The sequence below is a fragment of the Euleptes europaea genome, chromosome 5 (genome assembly GCF_029931775.1).
Source record: "Euleptes europaea isolate rEulEur1 chromosome 5, rEulEur1.hap1, whole genome shotgun sequence".
In the NCBI taxonomy this organism is placed as follows: Eukaryota; Metazoa; Chordata; class Lepidosauria; order Squamata; family Sphaerodactylidae; genus Euleptes; species Euleptes europaea.
The window spans coordinates 84,308,815-84,332,555 of NC_079316.1; the positions used below are offsets into that span (position 1 = coordinate 84,308,815).

Genomic DNA, 23,741 nt, shown 5'->3' on the forward strand with positions numbered 1-23,741 from the left:
TGCCCCCACCAAAAGATATGTTTTACTCAACATCTAGGATATGTTCTGTATTGCACTTTTTTCACAGTTCAAGCACCAGTAGTGGCATTCTGCGGCACATCACACACTTCTGCGAAGTGGCATTTCTGAAGGATATCTTTGTAGTGGTTTTTCAGGTTGGCAAAAGTAATGACCGTCTTCTTTGACCAAGGAAATTCCAGCAGTTTCTCATTGAGCAGGATCTGTACTTTGTACTCCTCCTTGGGAGACTGGGCTTGATCACAGTGGTAAAGCAAAAATAACAGGTTTGCAGCATAAGGGACAATTCGGCCACTGCGAAATTTCCGATCCATTTGCTTAGCGTAGTTCTTTGCTTTAAGAGGCTTGTTGTCCTTGAAGTAACCCATGAGAGAAAGGACTGGTAGAAGGGTCTCTGCATGACCAAACTGGAAGATCCCAGGCAAAGAAATAGGCTTCGAACTAGAAAGCCAAAACAAAAGAATTAATCAAGTTAATCCAGGCAATAAATTGTCAGCCTACTGGAATATAGGGGGTTACCGCACTTTGTATTCCCAGCAATGTTTTAAGAGTTTGAAAATGTTATAAAAAACATCGCTTTAAAAGGGTTTTTGGATACCACTGCTTATAAATGGTTGGAAGATGTCTCCACAGCTAAAGGGGCCAAACAAAGTGCGAACAGTATTTTTTATAACGTTTTCAAACTCTTAATACATCAGTGGGAATACATAGAAAGTGCAAACAATAACGTTTTCAAACTCTTAATACATCGCTGGGAATACAAGTGCGGTAACCCCCATAGTTAAGCAAATAATTGTAAAACATTTGCTTCACTTCCAGAGATCTTAAAATTGAGCAGTCAAATGTTTCGCCAAATGACCTGTTAAATATTGGCCAAATATTCTCAAATAATAGACAATTATTCAAAGTTTTGGGAACTAGTACTGGCAAGTACTTGGATGGGAAACCATCAAGGAAGTCTGAGGCTGCTATGCAGAGGCAAGGATTGGCACCTCAGTTTGCCTCGTGCCTTGAAAACCCTATGGGATTGCCATACGTTGGCCACAACTTGACTGCACTTTCCACCACTGGAAGAATTATGCTAATTTTTTTTAAAAAAACCACAATTATCTAATGGAAGACTGGTCCACAGACTGGTTCACCACAGATGCTCTGCAGATGGCAGCTTTCTTCCCCACAGCAAATGCAATGGATTGATAGTCCTGACTTTTGGGAATGTGCTCTGTACTTATGCAATGCTCAGATTTTTTGCTTAACGTAAACACTGTAAACCTTGCAGTTACAGACAGCTAGAGAAACTAGGTCATGTGGTGGCAGGGCAGAGACTGAAGGGCTAAGTGCTTGCGTGATCCAACTCCTTACAGGGCTAGGGACCTGGTCTTAGCCTGATGACTACAGAAGGCAATAAAAAGGTAGGCTATCACTTGCACAAAGGCAGCATTCTGGACTTACTAAAATATTTATTCAACTTATCTCAACTGAAAGGCCAATTCAAACAAATGTTCTGTTCAGTTACAAACCATGCCTTTGTTCGCTGAATTTTCACTGAGGTTCTTGTCTGGTGGCTTCACCTTGACAGATGGTGGCCACACCCATTCTTAAACCACTTATAGAAGATTTCCAGGGACCTGGGTTCTGGTGCCCATGGTACAGCAAACAAGACAACAACTTCAAGGCACCTTCAGACACTCTTATAAGCACACCATCCCATTTTATAACTCATCACTGAGACGGCTGTAATTGCTTCTTTGAAGCTTTTTCAGGTTGTAGATATAAAGAGCCTTCTTTAATTACCTATTGTTTTAAAGCATAGCTTTCCAGATGCAGGCCTTTCCCATTAGGACTTTCCACAAGCTGCTCCTAAGACGCTCACCCTTTAGAGCAATTTTTTTACCAATATTTAGTAAACTAGTGATAGTTGTTGAATAAGCTTTTACCACTTCTCTTTTCTACTAGAAGTTGCAGTAGAATTCGCCAATTTACAGATAGGCATGACGACATTTTGGAGTGAACTGCACAGTGTATGATGTATCTGAGTTGCAACACAGGTGGAATTTAGTTTAAGATAAGATTAACCTACAACTGAACTAACCAGCAAGGTATAGTTGTTAGAGCAAACCCAATTGGCCATGGAAGCCTGCTGGGTGACCTTGGTCCAGTCACACACTGTCAGCTTAACCTAGCTCACAGGGTTGCTGTGAGGATGAACGAAGTAAATAAAAGCAAAATAAACTTCAGGATTTTATCAGTTAATTTATTAAACAAAACTCTACTCTGTACTTCCAATAGCTACTTTTTACTGTTTATTTAAAGTATACCATACTGTTAAACATAAAGAGCAGAAGCCTCTTTGCCCTTCCACGCAATCTGTAATGCTGAAAAAGTACAGCTAGTCATTTATAGAAGAAAGAGAGTTGGTTTTATATGATGACTTTCCCTACCACTTAAGAGAGAATCAAACCAGCTTACAATCACCTTCCCTTCCCCTCGACAGACACCCTGTGAGGTGGTGCTGAGAAAGCTGTGAGGGATGTGGGGCTGAGAAAGGTGTAAGTGACCTGAGACTAGCCCAAGTTCACCAAGCTGGCTTCATGTGTAGGAGTGGGGAAACTAACCTGGTTCACCAGATTAGAGTCCACTGTTCCTAACCATTGCTCTAAGCAGGGTGAGGTCAGGTAAGTCTGGGGGTGGGGGAGGTGCCAGGCAGTTTTCAAGATCAGACTCTTGCATGTGCTGGATTCAAGTTTATTTATTTTATGTAATTTTTTATTTAAAGCATTTATTAGCTGTCTTTCTCCCTTGCGGAACTCAAGGTGTCTTCCAATATTAGCGCCAGCGTGGTATAGTGGTTAAGAGCGGTGGACTCTGATCTGGAGAACCGGGCTTGATTCCCCATTCCTCTACATGAGTGGCAGAGGCTAATCTGGAGAACCGGGTTCGATTCCCCACTCCTACACACGAAGCCAGCTGGGTGACTTTGGGCAAGTTACAGCTGTTAGAGCTCTCTCAGTCCCACCTACCTCACAGGGTGTCTGTTGTGGGGAGGGGAAGGTGACTGTAAGCCGGTTTGAGTCTCCCTTAAGTGGTAGAGAAAGTTAGCATATAAAACCCAACTATTCTTTTTCTTCTTTAGTCAGAACATATATATTAGCTCTGAGCCTGCTTACCCGGAGCCCCTTTTTGGCTCAATCACCTCTGTGACGTTGATACAATGTTTGACAAGCTTTTGACAGGATGTGGCGACAAGCCAACATTTCGGAATAATTAGGCTATTGGACAATCATATGCAGCACAGGAGCAGCTAAAAGTTCTGACTTTTTATTGAAGTAGTAATGAACCCTACTTTAATACACTAGTGCACCAAGGATGAAAAATCAGGACCCAAGTTCATCCAGCAGGATATCTGGTAGCATCTCAAGCCTAGAAGGATGAACTGAGTGCAAACACACCCACACACACTCTAATTAAACTATCAGTGTAAGCAAATGTCTGTTCTTTCCATTTAGGCAAAAGGTAATGTTTAATCATCTCTCTCCTGTTCAATGCCACTCCCACAAATAATGAGAAAATGCATACGACTGTCTTACCAAGAAGGTGTTTCTCACAAGAATGGACTCGGTCATAATGGCTGAACCTCGATTTAAGGTGGCTGGCTTGTGCAACGAAGTGTAGCATTTAATTAGAAGTACTTGAAGTGAAACTATTGAAAATACCAAACAGAGTCTTGGCTGTTCTTTAAGCCATCTAACTTTTCCTTTTGACTTCTAAGGAGGAGAAAACGAGGCCGGAACCAGTGGGACAGAAAAGACAAAGGAGGCAAGATGTGAGGTTGAGAGTTTATTTAGCTCTTCTAGATACCTACGCATTTCGCAATTTCCTTCATCAGGGGATCTTCTATAGAAATTTCTCAGCTGAGATGATCCCGACGAAGCAAACCGCGAAACATGTAGAGATCTAGAAGAGCTACAAAAAACCTTCTTAGCCTTGCACCTTGCTCTTTTTTCTTTTATTTGTTCTAAGAAGCACATAACAGGGTAAGTTGAGCGTGCAGATTACCTCACCAGTTGTTTGGAAATTCAGCATCTTATCCCTTACTACTAATCTTTAAGAGCCGCTACAGAACCCCGTGGCGCAGAGTGTTAAGCTGCAGTACTGCAGTCCAAACTCTGCTCATGACCTGAATTTGATCCCGACAGAAGTCAGTTTCAGGTAGCCGGCTCAAGGTCGACTCAGCCTTCCATCCTTCCGAGGTCGGTAAAATGAGTACCCAGCTTTCTGGGGGTAAAGGGAAGACGACTGGGGAAGGCACTGGTAAACCACCCCGTAAACAAAGTCTGCCTAGGAATCGTTGGGATGTGACGTTACCCCATGGGTCAGGAATGGCCCGGTGCTTGCACAGGGGACCTTTACCCTTTTAATAGTCAGTAGACAATACTGATACTGATGTAGTTGGTGTACTGATACTAATGGACCCATCTGAATCAGAAGCAAGCAGCTTCAAACATTCATAATCAAGAAATATTTTTGATCAACTTCAGCAGTAGGAACAGGACTCTACTATTTCTTCAGTTATGGAAGTACTTTCGAAAGATCATTATGTGTTGTCATCTCATCCATTTCCAGTATTCATGAACACTCAACATAAACACCCCCCTCCCATATCTTCTGTTGATTTTCGTGTAGTAAAAAGCATGTATTAAAAAGAGCCAGTGTGGTATACTGGTTAAAGTGTCAGAACTGGCAGACTTGGGTTCAAATCACCACTCTGCCATGGAAGCTTGCTGGGTGACCTTGTGCTACTCACACACTCTCAGCCTAACCTACCTCACAGGATTGTTGTGAGGATAAAATGGAGGAGTGGAGAAACAATGTAAGCTACTTTGGGTCTCCATTGTGGGAGAAAGGTGGGATATAAAGTAAAAGTTGTTTCTTTCTTACAGCTACTGTAGCCAACAACGTAAACTGTAGCTATCGTAATTACTATCTCTTCTTTTGAACTAAATGAAAGGAACACTTGAGCTGTCCAGAATAGGAATTACCAGCTAAGTATTAGAAGCCATTGTTTCACAGTATTTACTCAAATGCAAGGCTATTTCCTTTCCCAGATACATAAAAAGAAGGGGTTGGCTTATATTTGCATACAATTTACAGTTCTGTCAAGTAATAATTTGGGGGAAGGGTCATTCAGGGTCATGTTCCTTTTGAGTAAATATGGTACACTGTAAAGCTAAAGACTGGAAGGAGCTGGAAAGAGTCCCCCCCTCCAATTCCCCATACATATCCATGTCCTAAGGATGGGAGCAAAGCACGATGCTTTCATGCCCCCAGGAACACTCTGCACATGTGTGCACTGCCCATGTTAGAAGGACTGGATGCTATTAAAAATAGTACCCTATTGAGAACTATTGCCCTTCTAATCATCAAGATGTTGGTTAAATTAAAGGAAGTAACTGAATACAAGATGCTTGAGAGTTGGGATTTGGCAAACAACTAAACGAAGTTCTAAAACTGCAGTGCAGAAAGAAACCATTCGAAGTCCTCTCTTGGTGTTAACCCAATGTTGATACTTGAGGCAACAGGGGAAAGTACTGTGTGACTATCATTCGTAATGCAATGAGATAGAGGAGAAGAGAGCCATATTAACCTTTTTCATATGTAATGAAGTATGGCATCGTCATCAGGAATGGAGTACCATGCTTCCTTGGCCCCACAGGCTTCTAACCATGTTGGTGTCTATCCACATCCAAGCAATTATGCAAAGGGTTAAATTCATAGATATGTCCTTGCATTAATCTAAGTGTTCAGGGGACCCGTAATATACTCCTACTAGGGAAAACAGGTGCACATGTATACTTAAGAGTAGCATTTCTTCTCAGAGGCCCAGAAACCCTCTAATTAGTACTGGCGAAGGGGAATTCTGACATTAAGGCCTGAGTCATACCCAGAATGCTGTGCATGAACCAGCAGCTGGGTACAGTTATGGGAAGTGAACTTTCCCTTTTACAGCGGTTTGCCAAGGGGTCAACTTGACATCTATGCCTTTGACCAAGCTATGCCTCTGACCATTTCTAATTATGCTGCTAGGGAAATTCAGAATAGTTCTGGTTTGGGCTTTAAGGGAGTTTTGCAACAATGGAACGTTGTCTACATACGCCTATAAAATGCTAAGTTGTCTACTAACGAGTTGAGAGAGTCTCCAGTGATGACCTATGGGTCACTGCAGCCTTTCCCCCATCTGCGCAGATGCTTATTTATGAATACGGTTTTCCTGTTGTATGCATTGTTTTCCTAATTAAAGCTATATCTCTAAATTTCAAGGTTTCTCTAAGTCCATTCTTACATGCAGCTAGATTTGGACCTGGGGTTCTCCCACACTGGTATCTATACATTATTTGCAGGCGTGCACAAGACACCATCCTCACCACCAAGCACAGGCAGAAAATGCCCTAGGTGGGAGGCTTTTAAAGCATCAGATAGAAGTAGATAAACATGAGGCATGCACATCTGTTCCGTGATACCACCTTTGCCCTAGATTCTCTCTTCTAAAAAAAAGAAGTTCTGCTTACCATAATAGATTGTTGTTGTAAGCTTACAGATCTGCATTTGGAATACAAATTACTTAATACCTTCCCATCTCTCCATTTCACTAAAGCTGAAATACTGTACTCTGAATGTTTGCACAGTGCCACACAATACCATCCTACTTGCTATTTAGATATCAGCAAGTTTTTTTTTTACGCAGGTGCTAATCATTATGTAAGACATTTTTTTCTCAGGCCTCATGTATACTTACAGCTTAAGTATAATAGGTAAGAAATGTCTTATAATTCTGCCACACAGTTTGTGCTTGTTCAAATATGACTTGGTCAATACAAAATCCGATTACTGCCTGCATAAGCACGGTCTACATTGACCAACCAAAACAGCAGTTTTCTGGGTACAACCTAAAAAGATCATTAAATGAAACAAAACAGGAGAAAGTTTCCAGACGCACAAGCATCCTGTCAGGTAAGCTCTGCTAGGTTAACATGGGAGCAGGCAACACAAAATGAGAAAGGAGAGAGACATCCACCAGAATGAATGTTTTGTATTAATTAAAATATTTAAATGCCAGCATTCCTCTTAGATCAAGCCAGCTTTTTAAGTACTTCAGAACAGCACCAGAATCTTATGTTGTATCCGCTTAACAATTTCTGTACAGGCTGGAGAGTACCCAGTTCTGATGCTTCTGTACAGTACAATTTTGTCTTGGCTCTGAAATGGTCACTCTGTCAACAATATATCTAATTCTCAAGGTGGCCAAATCTGTGAATACTTAAATCCAGAGACAGGAGCCATGAACAGACAAGACAGACCTTTCTACAAACCTAGAAAAAACCCCACGTTTGCAAAAAAATCTGAACTTTTTCAAACACTGGGGGGTTTAACCCCCCCTCAAAAAATAATAGAAGCAACGCCTGTAGCTTTAAGAAATGAATGCCCCAGTGGCTACTTGCCACTTCCAGGTGAGGAAATTCCTGGAGATTTTGTGGTGGAACTTGGGGAGAAAGAATTTGGGAAGGGGAGGGACCTCATTGGGGTAAAATGCCTTAGTGTCCATCTTTCAAAGACACACTTTTCTCCAAAGAAATTGATCTCTATAGTCTGGCCATCAGTTGTCGTTCCAGGAGATCTCCAGGCTCCACTTGGAGGTGAGGGACACTATCAGTGGCTTTTGCTAGGCAACCACAACAGTATTGCCAGGCTTCCAGCCTTTGTTTTTGTCAGGAAAAGGCCAGGGGAGGGGGCAGGGTCTTTTCCAGGGCAGTTTTAGCCTTTGAGGGGCAACTCAATGGGGTCTGGCCCAGCAGCAACCAGTGCGGTGTAGTGGTTGGTGTTTCAGCCTAGGATTTGGGAGACCTAGGCTTGAATCCCCACTCTGCCATGATGCAATCATATAGTTACAGGAAAGGTATGTCACCTGTAGTGGTGGCTTGTTCTACACAATACTCACAGATCACCTCAGTATTCTGGCATACACCAGCGATGCCACAGACAAGTGCCCAAAGGCTTCACTTATTTCTATAGAGATCTCTGGAAAGGCAGCACACACATTTAATCAATAAACATAAGCAGGCGAGCTGCAAGGACTTGCAGGAGGGAGCACCTCATTTTCCCCTCCCCCACTATTTCCTCTTTCTCTTCCCACACAAGTCCCCATAGTTATGCCATGTCTGAACAGAGCAGGTAGAATTTGTGTACAAAGGCGAAGGGGAAAGAAGTGTGTGAGCCTCACACGAGAACCAGCGAGGTGCAGCAGCTAGAGTTCGGACTAGGATCTAGGAGAGCAGTGTTCCACTCTACCGTGGAAGCTTGTTGGGTGACTTTAGGCCAGACGCTCTCTCTCTGCTGAACCAACTTCAAGGGGCTGTTGTGAGGCTCAAATGGAGAAGGGGAGAAGGTTGTGGCAAGCAACTCTGTTGAAAGCTACTATCTAAGTACATATATATTTTTTAAAAAATCCATGTCATTCCACCAGCACCAGGTCTTACGGTTTCTCATTATCGCTCCCTGATAAAATTAAACAACTCAAAGTGAGGGACTGCTCATTACATTTGCAGATGACACCAAATTGGGAGGAGCAGCAAACACACCAGAAGATAGAGATAGCATTCAACGAGATCTGAACACAATGGAAAAGTGGGCGGATGTGAATAGGATGCAATTCGGATAAGAGCCGAATTCTACATCTGGATAACAGAAATGAGGGATATGCATACCGGGTGGGGGATACACTTCTGGGCAGCAGTGTGTTTGAACGAGATCTTGGGTATGGGTGGACCGCAAGTTAAATATGAGCAGCCAGTGTGATACAGTGACAAAAAAAAGCTAATACGATCTTGGGGTGCATCAACAGAGGCATAACATCCAAACCGCAAGATGTCATAGTTCTGCTGTACACTGCATTGGTCAGGCTGAACCTGGAGTACTGTGTGCAGTTCTGGAGGCTTCACTTCAAAAAGAATGGACAGAATCGAGCGGGTGCAGAGGAGAGCGACGTGAATGACTGGGGCCTGGAGATCAAGCCTTATGAGGAAAGGCTGAGAGAGTTGGGAATGTTTAGTCTGGACAAGAGGAAGTTGAGGGGGGACATGATTGCTCTCTTTAAGTATTTGAAGGGCTGTCACTTAGAGGCAGGCAGGGAGCTGTTCCTGTTGGCAGCAGAGGATAGGACTCGCAATAATGGGTTTAAATTGTGGGAGGAAAGGTACCGGCTGGATATTAGGAAAAAAATTTACAGTAAGAGTTGTTTGACAGTAGAATCAGCTTCCTAGGGAGGTGGTGAGCTCCCCCTCACTGGCAGTCTTTAAGCAGAGGCTGGACAAACACTTGTCATGGATGTTCTAGGCTGATCCTGCATTGAGCGGGGGGTTGGACTAGATGACCTATATGTCCCCTTCCAACTCTATGATTCTAGATGTATTACTTGTAAATTGTTTTTAAGTATTTCAAATGGACAGGAAAAGCAGGAAATACTTCCACCCAGGGCAGCATCAGGCTATTCCAAAGGTGGGTTGTACAGAGAGATGAAAGAACTGGTACCATCTGACAGTTCCACCAGATGATCAGTAATTAGCCACACTGGTACTGGCAACTGCCTCCAATTCTTGATCCTCCTCCTTCTCCCCTTCTAGAAACAGTATTCAAATTACTCTTGTGTCTTTTTTTTTTCACTGCACAGGAAATCAGGAACAGGGCACTGTTAGCACTAAATCAACATGGCGGCACAGAATTGCAAATTTACCCTTCCCATTTTCTAAAGCCATACAAGCCTAGGATGATAGAAACAGCAGGATTGGGTACGGACTCTCCAGGCAGACATCATGTTGCCTTACTTATCACCTGCAGCCCCAATGACAATTAAAATAGTCTCTTATTAGTGTAGTGTTCTTAAATGATGGAAAGAGGGGAAACCAATTATATTCCCACATCCATAGACAGTGGACAGCTTAGCAAAGGAAGCTGATAGATTTCTAAATATGTTTCAACAACGGATAATTGCTTTGCTCTTAGAATGAGATTTTAAAAGACTTAGATGAACTGTACAACAATATCTATTGCCAATTATGAACAGCACCTACAATATAAAGGGGTTCAGTTTAAGCCACAAGCTCATTTGATGTACTTCCCATACCCCCAAATTGATACATATTAATTGGGAGCATTCTGGAACTCCCGACTGTGGCAATCCCCACAATTGGATCTAAGCTAAACACCAAATGAACAAAGGAAATTGTTTTCAACCTCAGCTTGAAGTTTCAAATTTGTGTGCCAGCTGAACACTTTCTCCCCCAGAGAATAAACTCTGATATAACTTTAAGAATGTCTTCTATGAGGCATAATCAAAGTGTTAAGTGTTTCATAAACAATACTAAATTAATCCCTAAACACACCAAGATTAATGCAGACAAATCTCTCTCCACAGTATTGAGTTACAGTAAAAAGCCTAATATATAAAATAGTATTCCCTCCCAGTCCTTAAGAATTTAGTTTCTCTCATTTACACCCTTTATTACCATGCCTCTACTGCCTCAAACTCTTCGTTATTTTATAAGGCATCCCACATCACAATGCAGACTTTCCTCGAACAGGTTGAATCTTGGCCTTTGTGGCAATCTTTGTACAATTCAAGCTTGTTGCCTAAAATTTAAAACCCTCTGCTTGAATGCAGATGCATAGAGAAATTACGGTAACTTCTCGCCCAGCAATTCCTTGCTAACAGGACCACTTACCAGCAGTGGTTTGCATTAGGTACCACTGAAAAGTACAAGAAAAAATTTCAGTAGGTGTAGCAGGTTCAAACAGGAGTGAGAACCTGCACCTATTGAAATGCTTTCTTCTACACAGCTAAAAGATCAAGCAGCCCTGACCTCCTTTGCAAACTGGCACCTAATTGACAGATACAGGCTAACTGCACTAATCTTACAACAGGTGTGTGTCACAGCGACAAAATGAAATTAAAATTGGACAGGGAACAAACTACTTACTGTATATACTCGGGTATAAGCCGACCCGAGTATAAGCCGAGGTGCCTAATTTCACCCCAAAAATGGGGAAAAATTAGGCACCCACGTATAAGCCGAGGGGGAAATGCACCCCCTCCCCCCCCCGCAGGCTTACCTGACCGGGCTCCAGGCGCGCAGGCAGGCGGCGGCCCCCTCCCTGCGTGCAGGAGGCCCCGCAGGGTCAGCTGGCAAGCAGGAGGACCAGCCCAGGTGGGGGGGGGGGGAAGAAACCGCCACCGCGCAGAAGGCGCAATCGCGCAAAAGGCGCGACGATCGCAATCGCGCAAAAGGCGCGATCGGGTGGGGAAGAAACCGCCATCGCTGCACAGAAGGCGCGATCAGGTGGGGTGGGGGAAGAAGCCGCCACCACCGCCGCGCAGAAGGCGTGATTGGGTGTGTGGGGGGGAGAAGGCAGGACAGCCAGCCCATCCGCTGGCCGGCGGGAGCGCGCTGGGAGAGGGCCCGGCAGGCGAATTACCGTACTGACCCGAGTATAAGCCGAGGTGAGTTTAAGCCAAAAAGCATGGCTAAAAAACTCGGCTTATACTCAAGTATATACGGTAGTTAAGCAGTAAGAAAAATGTAACTATGATGAAGCAACTACCTAGTTTAATTATGCCCAATGATCATCTAGGCCAGGTGGTAAGCAAAGTAGTATCAGTAACATCTCCAACCTTGATCACAACTAGGGTCATAAACTGAAGTACAAAGATTAAAAAGATATAGCAGTGCCTTCAAAGTTACAAACACCCAACTATTACCATGTTCAGTAAAAGTGGGCAGGACTTGCTCCCAAATAAGTGCACTTAGGACTGCAGCCCAAATCAACTTTATAAATTAGTTAGCTTAAACAATCTGTTTACTAGGGTACCTTTAGTTTTACTTTGTATGGAAGAAAATTAATTGCAGCCCCAAAGTTTAAGCTTTACTGCTGTTAACCTGGATCTCACAACACGGTCTTAGCCTCTTAAGAATGCAACAATCTTAAGAATGCAACAATCAACCAACACTCATGTCTTGAGGGTAAAGAGGTGCTTACTATTTACTCAAGCAAACAAGAAGTAGAAAAGGCAATAAGATTGCTTGCTCCAAGGTTTTTGGTTTCTTTAGTGTTTACACTGCCATCAGCTGTTAAGAGATGGAACTACACTACAAAGCTTGGTGACTTTGACTGTAACAGGCTCAAGGCAAATGTAATATTAACATATAGAAAGCACGTTGAATTCCATGGGTTCTTTTTATGTTTTGGAATTTACAGAAAACCCCTACAGATATTGATTACTATTAGTGGACTACACATCAACATGAAAGAGAACATTTAATACTGTCATGAATGAAAGCATGTGGGGGGTTCCTCTCCTTCTAGCCCACCCTCTCCACACATGCACCTTACCTTTTACTCTCTGCTACAGCCTGGTCCAGATTTCTGAAGATATCCTGGAAAAGAACGCAGCTGGCACGACTGTTAATATCGTATCCATATCCTCTCTTCCAGAACTGCTTCAGATCATTCAGATATTCAAGTACCTAGAATCATACATTAAATGCTTTGTCATGTAAAAAAGGATTTGTTCTTGTGTTTTCAACTGATTCAGTAAACAGTGTAAGAGAAGGACAGGCTCGCACAGGGGAATGCTGTGGACAGTTTATCTTGATGTTAGTAAGGCTTTTGGACAAAGTTCCATTTAATATTCTTGTTGACAAGTTGGTAAAATGTGGTTTAGATCCTATACTGTTAGGTGAATCTGTAACTGGTTGACAGATCGCACCCAAAGAGTGGTTTTGGGGAGATAAGCTATCTTGCTCTATTCAGCTGTGTCATAACTCATTGAGTTTTGTCATAACTCATTGAGTTTATGTACTTTATTACAGTGCACTGGTAATTATAAGGAGCCCCATGGTGCAGAGTGGTAAGCTGCAGTACTGCAGTCCAAGCTCTGCTCACGACCTGAGTTTGATCCCAACGGAAGTCGTTTCAGGCAGCCGGCTCAAGATTGACTCAGCCTTCCACCCTTCCGAGGTCGGTCAAAGGAGGACCCAGCTTGCTGGGGGTAAAGGGAAGATGACTGGGGAAGGCACTGGCAAACCACCCTGTAAACAAAGTCTGCCTAGTAAATGTCGGGATGTGACGTCACCCTTTAGGTCAGGAATGACCCGGCACTTGCACAGGGGACTACCTTTACTGGTAATTAGGCTCCGGCTGAAGATTTACGAAACAGGAGCATATCCGGATTCCTGTGCCTACTACTATATACATTCTGTTGTATTTTCCCTACAACTGTAATTATATTATATTTGTACACTTTTTAACTATTTGGCCACAATTTTTTTTTCTTGCGCCAATAATTGTTTATGTGAGGGTTTTTTCATGGTGTACTATGTTTTTGGTCTGCACAACTTAATTGACAGCAGAGTTTTTAAACAGACAAAAATCAGCTTTTAAGAGGAAAAAAAAGGTGAGGATACGTGTTCAAATACATTATGTACAGAAGTGCAAACCAATGTAGAAGTCAGTATGCAACAAGTTCTTTCTCAAGCGTTTGCAAATGCACTTCCCAAAGAAACAGCTGTCTGAGATGAAGGAAATGTATCCATTGCTAATGGCATAATTCCGTGAAATAAAGTAGTAAACTTTTATGTGTTGGAATGTTGCAATAAGCAGAACACAGCACTTACCAAGGCATCTTCTTCACTAAATATCGAACACCAGGGGCTGCTGATGTTTTTTATAGCTAGCTCAAATGAGCATGTGAAAAATCCCACCTGAACCAAATCTGTAGTAAAGACAAGCAATGGTTGACATTAAAATCACTTCTGTTTCACCAAGCCAAACTGTGCAATTAATAGCAAAACAAGAACGAAAATGCCCATTTTGTCTGGATCAAATAGACTCCCTAGCCCACACTGTTTTAGCATGTCCACAAAATAATACTGCACAAAATAAATATATCACTCCTTGGATAAAACAGCTAAAGACACTTTCTGAGAGGCGGATACTGCGTTATCTGCTGTCAAATAGATCGGTCAATTGCATGAGAGATGTGGCAACTTTTCTCTTTATAGTGTCAAGGAAAAATTAAATTTCTTTTCCCCTTTTTAAAGCGTGAAGTGGTGGATGGATAGCCAGTGGCTGTTAAATCTAGGAAAGGTAAAACAAGACAGGTGCCCTAAGTCACCAGATGCAATTCTCATGTGGAAATGACAGTGTACAACCAAAGCCTCAATTATGTGGGAGACTGCTAAGCAAATGCAGAACAAGAGACAATGCAGGAAGAGGTTAACCAGAGGAAGACAGTACATAAGAACAAATGGAACCTGAAATGAAAGCATGGTACTCTCTCACTCTGTAGCTATTTTGTTTTTATAACCTGCTGTACCTATAGAACTTCTTTTTTTAAACATTTTATTAGGTATATAAAATAAAAGACAAGGTAAGAAAGAATAAGGATACAGAATAAATAGATATTAGAAAGTCTGATCTTTTGGTCATCACCTCCATTATGTCTAAATAAGAACTAATAATATGGATCAAAAACAACAAAAAACAAGAGATAGCAATTTTCTTCTATGGAATACACAGTAACACAACATTACATATTAATAAAAACACAATTCGTTCCTCAATAATCATAACAATCTTATTATAAAACATGTTTTCTATATGACACTAATAATACTGTTTTGAAATTAGACATTATTTAAAACCATATCTGAATCAAAGATATAAAAGTGTATATGTGTGTATACACACGTTTTATATTTCTGAGAATTCCCCCAAATAATACTTGATCCAGATACACTTATTTTTAAGAGTAGTATAGAGAATATAATTTCTATTTTTCTTGAAATTCTTTAAATGGTTTCCTGTTCACATAGTTTGTGAGGTTAGCCATAGATGCGTATTTAGCCAATTTGCTTTCCCGTTCTGCTATGGTGGGGCCTTCTTCTGCTTTCCATTTTGTTGCTATTGTAACTCTGGCCATCGTTATCGTGTATCTAAACAGTTCTTCTGAAATTACTGGAATATTTTTCAATAGGATGCCCAACAGCATACTTTTGGCTTCCATAGGAAATTTAGTCTTTAGAATCTTCTCCATTTCAGCATGTATTTCTTTCTAGTACTTCTTTGTTTTTTTACAAGTCCACCAACAGCCCATTCCTGAGAGCTGCAGTGGCGGGGACGGCGTGGCTGTGGCGGTGCCCCAGCACCTTCAAAGAGGTTTTGCTGCTGCAGCGAAGGGAAAAAAGGGCTATTTTTAACTAAAAATTAGGAAAAGAGGGAAATAGCCCCATTGAAAACAGCGATGCTGCACCAACAAAAGGGTGGTGCAGCACCGCCGTTGCTCAAGGGGGCGTTCCCAGGCTAAAAGGGGTTAGGAAGCTGCCTAACGGCAGCTCTGCCCCCAGAACACCGGAGCGAGCACTTGTGCTGGGAGGACACTGGCGGAAGGCCAAGCCGGCGTCCGAGGGCCACGCTGCCACCACAGACCAGGAGGGCCGGCGTAAGTGCCCCTATCCTGATGTCCATGCCAGTTTAGACTGCGCAAGTGGCAATGACGCCGGCATAGGGGTCATGCCGCTTCCTAAGCCCATTCAGCCCTTAACCTCAGGAATGGGCTGCATATGTGGTAAGAAGTACCGTCAATCCTTGTACATTTCCTTTTGTAATTCTTGTCCCTCTTCTCAATGTCCATTGGAGTGATATACCATCTATAAAACATCTTGTACCAATTTTCTCTTAAAGATTGGCTCGCTGTCTGATACACAGACAACAACTGCACTCCCAGGATTCATCAGGGCTATTGTTTACAACCTGGAACTTACATGCATGCACTCTGATTTTATAAAATAGTGTCTTAAACCCAAATTTTCATATAAATTGATTTTAATCCATTTAAACACTGCCCACAAGGAAGGTATTAAATGCATGCAATGAATATATTTGTTTAGTATAAAACCAAAATATATTAGTGGAAGGAATCAAGGTATAATATGCCAAAAACCAGAAAAATGAAGGTATAAACATATTTGCCCAGAAATATTCAATTTTGCCTGTCAAATTTGCTCATCAATTCATTTACAATTCCACGAATAAATATAAACTCCATTTTTAACACCACATCTTAAACTGAACGTATGGCCTTTCAACAATTACATTTATGTTCTCTGTAACAACATCAAATGCATGCTATGCATGCCGGGGCTGTGGCTCAGTGGTAGAGCATCTGCTTGGCCTGCAGAAGATCCCAGGTTCAATCCCCGGCATCTCCAGTTAAAGGGACTAGGCAGGTAGGTGATATGAAAGACCTCTGATGAGACCCTGGAGAGCCGCCGCCGGTCTGAGTAGACAATACTGAGTTTGATGGACCAAGGGTCTGATTCACTATAAGGCAGCTTCATGTGTTCATGTGAACTTAGACAACTACCTGTCTGAATCATTGTTAGAAACGTTTTAAGATTAAAATTACTTTCAAAATGTATTTGTATAAGAAAAAAATATTATTAGGTGTATATTTTGGTTTAGGGAAAACCAAAGTAAACAAGTGGGGGGACCCATGAGGAACTTGTGGAGCTGGGGAAATCTCACCCCACACACACCAGCTACTACTTCCTCCCGTTTGGCTCAGTTCCTTCATTCCTTCCTTTCCTCCAACCTCCCCCCCCACACACACACCCAGCCACTGTCCACCTTCTTCTCACCTGCCCTAGAAACAGTTATTCGATTTACTAGGCAACTCCAAAATGCAGCCAAGATCTCTCACATGGAAAGACCACTTCTTCTCTTTAAGTTGCAATGTCTGTGGAAGTGCAGTCGTTGGTTCAACATTTGGGTTTTTTAAATGTTCATCCTTTTTTTAACAATTCAGATTTCTCTGTAACTGAGATTTCCCCCACTATTGTAGGAAAATTCCCCCCTATTCCTGGTTGGCCACCTGTTCTACTGCAGACCAACACAGCTACCCTCAGGTAGCAAATACAGGTAACTTCAGAGATCGAGGAAAGTGTTACCTGCATTTAACTGATCCACTGGTAAACACAATTTATTTGCAATTCTCTCTACCACCTTCTTCATCTCGGGACCTTCTTTGAAGTCATCCAGTTCACGCATAGCTTCGTTATTCTTGTCTACGTCTCTTACAAATTTTTCACAAAGGTCAAAAAATCTCATTAATGTGTCATTAATTTTAATGTCTCCCAGGATAGCCGCTGAAAATGAAAACAAGAAAATGAATAGTTAATTTTTTTCACATACAAACTGTAAAATCATGAAACTGCACAGAAAGTCAGACTAATGCAGGGTCACCATGGTAGATTTAAAAATTTTAAAAGAAAAATCAATACATGAATTGGATTAGGAAAAGATTTTCAGGCTAACTACTGGTATGTAAGAGAAGTCTTACTGGATCAGACTGAAGTTCATCTGGTCCAGTATTTTGTATCCAACAGGGGCCAACTAAATGTCCTTGGGAACCAACTAATCTTCTGTTGTTTGTACCCAAGAATCAGTATTCAGATATATATTAACCCTGAACATGGAGGCCTCATTACATTGCCATGACCAGTAGTAAATACGTTCCCCTTTTTCTTTAAAATGACCATTTTATGTGGGCACAGGATACAAAAACTCCATCTCACAGACCTTGAATCTGTCCCATTAAACCAAAAATACTTCCTCTGAGAATACTCTGAATGTGCACAATTTCTAGAGACTGAGTCCAATTACCATTAATTAACAATCAACCCCCGTGTAACAGGAGTAGTGTAACGTTAACAGAACCAATGTGGTGTTGTGGTTAGAGAGGGAAAGCGTAGATTCAGACCCCTGCTTGCCATGAAATATTCTGGGTGGCCTTGGGCCATTCTCTCTCAATCTCACCTACCTCACAAGGTAGTTGTGAGGCTAAAAGGGGGAGAATCATCAGGGTGTATGCCACCCTGACTTCCTTGCAGAGATGATAAAAACAAAACAACCCCACAAAGGTGAAACTTTCACAATCCTCTTCTCAAAGACGGCAAGATTTTGCATTCCACCCCAGCCTATGATTAACACATCCTCACATGAAACTGGGGAAATCTTGTCATTGGCTTGATTCCAACACAGAGAAAATTTACATGTAGCACCCCTCTTTTTGGGTTAGATTCAAGTCTGATAGCACCTTAGAGACCAACAATATTTTCAGGGTATAAGCTTTTGAGTCAAAAACTGGATTCTGGAAGTACTACAATAAGAGCATGTTAAGTGTGCTCACCTCTATACCTAGGTCTAAAGTTGCCACAATCCCTCCCAATGTATTTAGATTTCCTGATAATCCCACGATACAGACGATTATTTATGTTGGCTAGACTGAATGCCATCCCAGCAGGGGATTTAATAGATCGTTTAAATAGGGTACCATATTGTGAGAGAGTAGGTCAATCTGGTTCTGGCCAAATAGACACTCTTCAACATTCCTTGTTTAGCTGTGTCTTGTTCAACGAGGCTAGAGACAGATGGATAAAGCCTTTTATTTGGGAATCTGTCTCTAAACTGGATAATCTGAGGGTTCTTTTAGCAGGGGTGGATTTTAATATCACACTAGCAGTCGCCAACTTTCTTTCCCAGTCAATTAAGATTAAAAGTACTAATTTCCTTATGAGCTATCCAGATAGTTCCTTTTCCCCTTTCCTTTTCATTTTGATCTCAGCGTGACATCATTCAGGGCCGAATTGGCCATACGAACAATATCATTAAAGTAAGTATAAGCTTTTGGGTCAAAACTCTTGACTGTCTGACAAAGAGGGCTTTGACGCTCGAAAGCTTATACCCTAACAATCTTCGTGGTCTCTATGGTGCTACTGGACTCAAACCTATCTGGGACTACTATCAATCATTATTCATTCAGATTTAATGGAAAATCTAGATGCTGTTATGGACAGCTCATTGCATTCCAGTGTTTCCCTTCCTTGCAGTTATTTAGAATGCAATGGCACCATGAGGCTGTCCAATAACAGTCGAAGGTGTTATTGGTGGTTTCTCAGAGCTAATGCCTATTTACATGGTAATCCTTCCCTTCTGGTTTCAGCTTAATGACTGGCTGTCTCCCTAACTGAACAGTTAAGAAACAGACTGGAGGGAGACTAAAGAGAGACTACAGTATTGCTTTTTTTTTTGCAGTCAAAGTAATTGCTCATTTTATAAAGTTATAGTCACAATTTTGTACCCCTACCACTAGAATAAGTTTCAAAAGTAATTTACTTTGACCACAAACAAAAAATCCCAATTTTCTCCATGGAACGAGACAATAAGGATTAGCCATTTACAAACAGGGCAGTAATGAGGCTGTGAAAGATGTGCACTATTAAAGCAAGATTGCTGAGCCTTTACTCAACAGGATGTATTTCCCAGTAAACATACAGCAAGAATTGTCTCACAGGATGACCCTAGGCGGGTGTTTATAAGGAATATAATTCTTTATACCCAATGGCATCTTAAAGATTGACAAAAAATCTATTCCCGTATTTAAGGTGTCACTTTTTTTGGTGCCATCAAGTCACAGCCGATTTATGGCGACTCCAAAGGGTTTTCAAAGCAAGAGAAGTTCAGAAATGGTTTGCCACTGCCTGCCTCTGCGTCCCGACGATGGTATTCCTTGAATTGCCCATCCAAGTGTGGTGTAATGGTTAAGAGTGGTGGACTCTAATTTGGAGAACCAGGTTTGATTCCCCACTCCTCCACATGAGCGGCGGACTCTAATCTGGTGAACCCGGTTGGTTTCCCCACTCCTGCACATGAAGCCTGCTGGGCAATCCTGGGACAGTCACAGCTCTCTTAGAGCTCTCTCAGCCCCACCTACCTCACAAGGTTTCTGTTGTGGGGAGAGGAAGATTGCAAGCCGGTTTGATTCTCCTTAAAAGGTACAGAAAGTCGGCATGTAAAACCCAACTCTTTTCTAACCAGGGCTGACCCTTGTTAGCAGCTAAGACCTAACCAGATCAGGCTAGCCTGGGGCTATCTAGGTCAGACTTCTGTTTTACTTTGCCTTTGCAGACCAGCGCGGTCGCCTTATCAGAAACTAGATATTGCTCTGAGCCCCGATTTCAGGGGCGATTGAGCAGCACAAAACGATGGGTGACTTTGGGCTAGTCACAGTTCTCTCTGAACTCTCTCAGCCCCACCTACCTCACAAGGTTTCTGTTGTGGGGAGAGGAAGATTGCAAGACGGTTTGATTCTCCTTACAAGGTAGAGAAAGTCGGCATGTAAAACCCAACTCTTCTTCTTCTAACCAGGGCTGACCCTTCTTAGCAGCTAAGACCTAACCAGATCAGGCTAGCCTGGGGCTATCTAGGTCAGACTTCTGTTTCATTTTGCCTCTGCAGACCAGCGCGGCTGCCTTATCAGAAACTAGATGTTGCTCTGAGCCAGTGCCAGATTTACCAGTGCCGGATTTACGTATAAGCTAAACAAGCTATAGCTTAGGGCCCCACTCTCTTGGGCCCCCCCAAAATATTTAAAGGAAATAATAATAATTTCACTATTAATATACTTCTTAATTGTATTTTAGTTCAACAATTTCTTTGATAAAATACATATTTTGTTATGTGCAAATGGTTTTAGATACCTATTAGGTCCATAAATTACCATATAGCATATGTTCAACACAAAAAAACAGCGACAATTTGTTGTTGACAAAGGACAGCTGGACATATAAAGGGCCCCATTACCTTCAATAGCTTAGGGCCTCATCAAATCTAAATCTGGCCCTGCTCTGAGCCACGATTTCAGGGGCGATTGAGCAGCACAAAACGAGCCATGCTGGTCTACGACTGTCTTTTTAATAATAAATACTGACCGAGCGGCACAAACCAGCCTCGGGAGGGAAGGAGCCCTTCTTTTCCGGGAACAGAAAAGGGCAAGAGTCCAGTAGTACCTTAAAGACTAACAAAAATATTTTCTGGCAGGGTATGAGGTTTCGTGAGCCACAGCTCACTTCTTCAGAAAGCTCATACCCTACCAGAAAATATTTTTGTTAATTCACAGAGGGTAGCCGTGTTAGTCTGTCTGCAGTAGTAGAAAAGAGCCAGAGTCCAGTAGCACCTTAAAGACTAACAAACATATTTTCTGGCAGGGTATGAGCTTTCGTGAGCCACAGCTCACTTCTTCAGAGCTGAAGAAGTTCTGAAGAAGTGAGCTGCGGCTCACGAAAGCTCATACCTTGCCAGAAAATATTTTTGTTAGTCTTTAAGGTGCTACTGGACTCTTGCATATTTTTGTTAGCCTTTAAGGTGCTACTGGATTCTTGCATATTTTGGTTAGCCTTTAAGGTGCCACTGGACTCTTTGTTAGCCTTTAAGGTGCTACTGGACTCTTGCATATTTCTGGTAGCCTTGAAGGTGCTACTGGACTCTTGCATATTTTTGTTACAGTCTTTAAGGTGCCTCTGGACTCTTGCATATTTTGGTTAGCCTTTAAGGTGCCTCTGGACTCTTGCATATTTTTGTTAGCCTTTAAGGTGCCTCTGGACTCTTGCATATTTTGGTTAGCCTTTAAGGTGCCTCTGGACTCTTGCATATTTTGGTTAGCCTTTAAGGTGCCTCTGGACTCTTGCATATTTTGGTTAGTCTTTAAGGTGCCTCTGGACTCTTGCATATTTTTGTTAGCCTTTAAGGTGCTATTGGATTCTTGCATATTTTTGTTACAGTCTTTAAGGTGCCTCTGGACTCTTGCATATTTTGGTTAGTCTTTAAGGTGCTACTGGACTCTTGCATATTTTTGTTACAGTCTTTAAGGTGCCTCTGGACTCTTGCATATTTTGGTTAGCCTTTAAGGTGTTACTGGACTCTTGCATATTTTGGTTAGCCTTTAAGGTGCTACTGGACTCTTGCATATTTTGGTTAGCCTTTAAGGTGCCTCTGGACTCTTGCCCTTTCCTACTACTGCAGACAGCCGAACAGGGCTACCCACTGCGAATCATTTTCCGGGAACAGAAAGCGAGGAGGGGTGGGGGGTGGGGGGGAGAGAAGCCACTCACGGTTGCTTTCCCGCGGCCCGTACAGCGCCAGGCAGAGCCCTTCCCGGAAGGCCTCGCTGCTGTCCACGCACCGCGCCTTGTGGCTGCTGGTGAAGACGAAGCGGCGCTGCGGGGCCAGCGGGCCCGGGAAGCGCGCGGCCAGGCGGCGGGCGAGCGCGCGCATGTCGGCGCGCCCGCGCTGGGCCAGCCGCCCGTCCATGTCCTGGCGGTACCACATGTCCCAGCGGGCCAGGGCCTGGGCGGCGGGGCAGGAGCCGTTGGCCCGCGCCACCAGGCCGTGCAGCCGCGCCAGCTTCTTGATCTGGCCGCCGGTGGGGAAGCGCGCGCCGTGGCGCACGAGGGCCTGCAGCTGCAGCGGCGCGCAGGAGGCCGGCGGCAGCGGGAAGCCCGGCTGGGGCGGCCCCAGCGACAGCGGGTCCCGCAGCAGCGCCGGGTTGGAGGTCTCGTAGCGGGACTTGGTGCCGAAGTAAGGGCTCAGGCGCTCCGCCGCCGCCGCCGCCTCCTGGCCGACCGCCGCGGCCGCCAGGCTCAGCAGCAGCAGCGAAAGGCATCCCGGGCGGCGCGCCATGGCGACGCCGGGCAGCATCTCCGCGGCGGAGCGGGACGAGGCCGCGACGCCTCTGGGCTCCCTGGTGAGGAGAGGCCGGGGTCGCCCGGCGCGCCGCGTCCGCACGAGGCCCGCGTCTGCTCCCCAGGGGGATTCGGCGCGCGCCTTTTATACTGTGTGCGTGAGGGGCGCAAGCACGCGCTGCCTGCTGATTGGGCGAGGGGCGGGCGGGGGGCGGGGGCGCGGGTTTGAGACGACGAGGGGGAGCTCGAGCTCTCCGCATAGGGTTCCAGGAGGCTAGCCGGGCTGCGGCGGTCTCGTAAGGAGGGAGCGGACTGGACCGATGCATGGATGCGTGGCTGTCAGTTAGAATGGATGCTGGTCATGCTGCATACCTGTTCTCTCTAGGATCAGAGGAGCATGCCTATTCTACTAAAAGAATCTCTTCCTCCCTCTGTGTATATATGTCAAAACAAATGAAACTCATACACGCAAGAAACGGAATACTCTACAATGAATAATAAAAAGCCAGCTTGGAGAGCTTTAAGAAGGGAGCGGACTGGGCCGATGCATGGATGCGTGGCTGTCAGTTAGAATGGATGCTGGTCATGCTGCATACCTGTTCTCTCTAGGATCAGAGGAGCATGCCTATTCTATTAAAAGAATCTCTCCCTCCCTCTGTGTATACATCTCAAAGCAAATGAAACTCATACACGCAAGAAACAGAATACTCTACAGTGAATAATAAAAAGCCAGCTTGGAGGGCTTTAAGAGGGGAGTGGGCATCTGCATGGAGGAGAGGGGTATGCATGGCTGTCAGTTAGAATGGATGCTGGTCATGCTGCATACCTGTTCTCTCTAGGATCAGAGGAGCATGCCTATTCTACTAAAAGAATCTCTCCCTCTCTCTGTGTATATATCTCAAAACAAATTAATCACATACATGCAAGAAACTGAATACTCTACAATGAATAATAAAAAGCCAGCTTGGAGGGCTTTAAGAGGGGAGTGGGCATCTGCATGGAGGAGAGGGGTATTCATGGCTGTCAGTTAGAATGGATACTGGTCATGCTGCATACCTGTTCTCTCTAGTGTCAGAGGAGCATGCCTGTTATATTAAA

The 23,741-nt window shown here is 43.5% G+C and overlaps 1 protein-coding gene across 1 annotated transcript; it reads right to left on the reverse strand.

Annotated features, from left to right (window-relative positions):
• Nucleotides 1-68: 68 nt before the first annotated feature.
• On the reverse strand, nucleotides 69-22,659 carry MINPP1 (multiple inositol-polyphosphate phosphatase 1). Its single transcript, XM_056850196.1, has 5 exons — nucleotides 22,074-22,659; nucleotides 17,073-17,270; nucleotides 13,740-13,837; nucleotides 12,457-12,590; nucleotides 69-459 (listed from the first exon to the last, which is right to left on the reverse strand). The coding sequence occupies exons 1-5, from the start codon at nucleotides 22,657-22,659 to the stop codon at nucleotides 69-71; spliced, it is 1,407 nt and encodes a 468-aa protein (XP_056706174.1).
• Nucleotides 22,660-23,741: the final 1,082 nt, after the last annotated feature.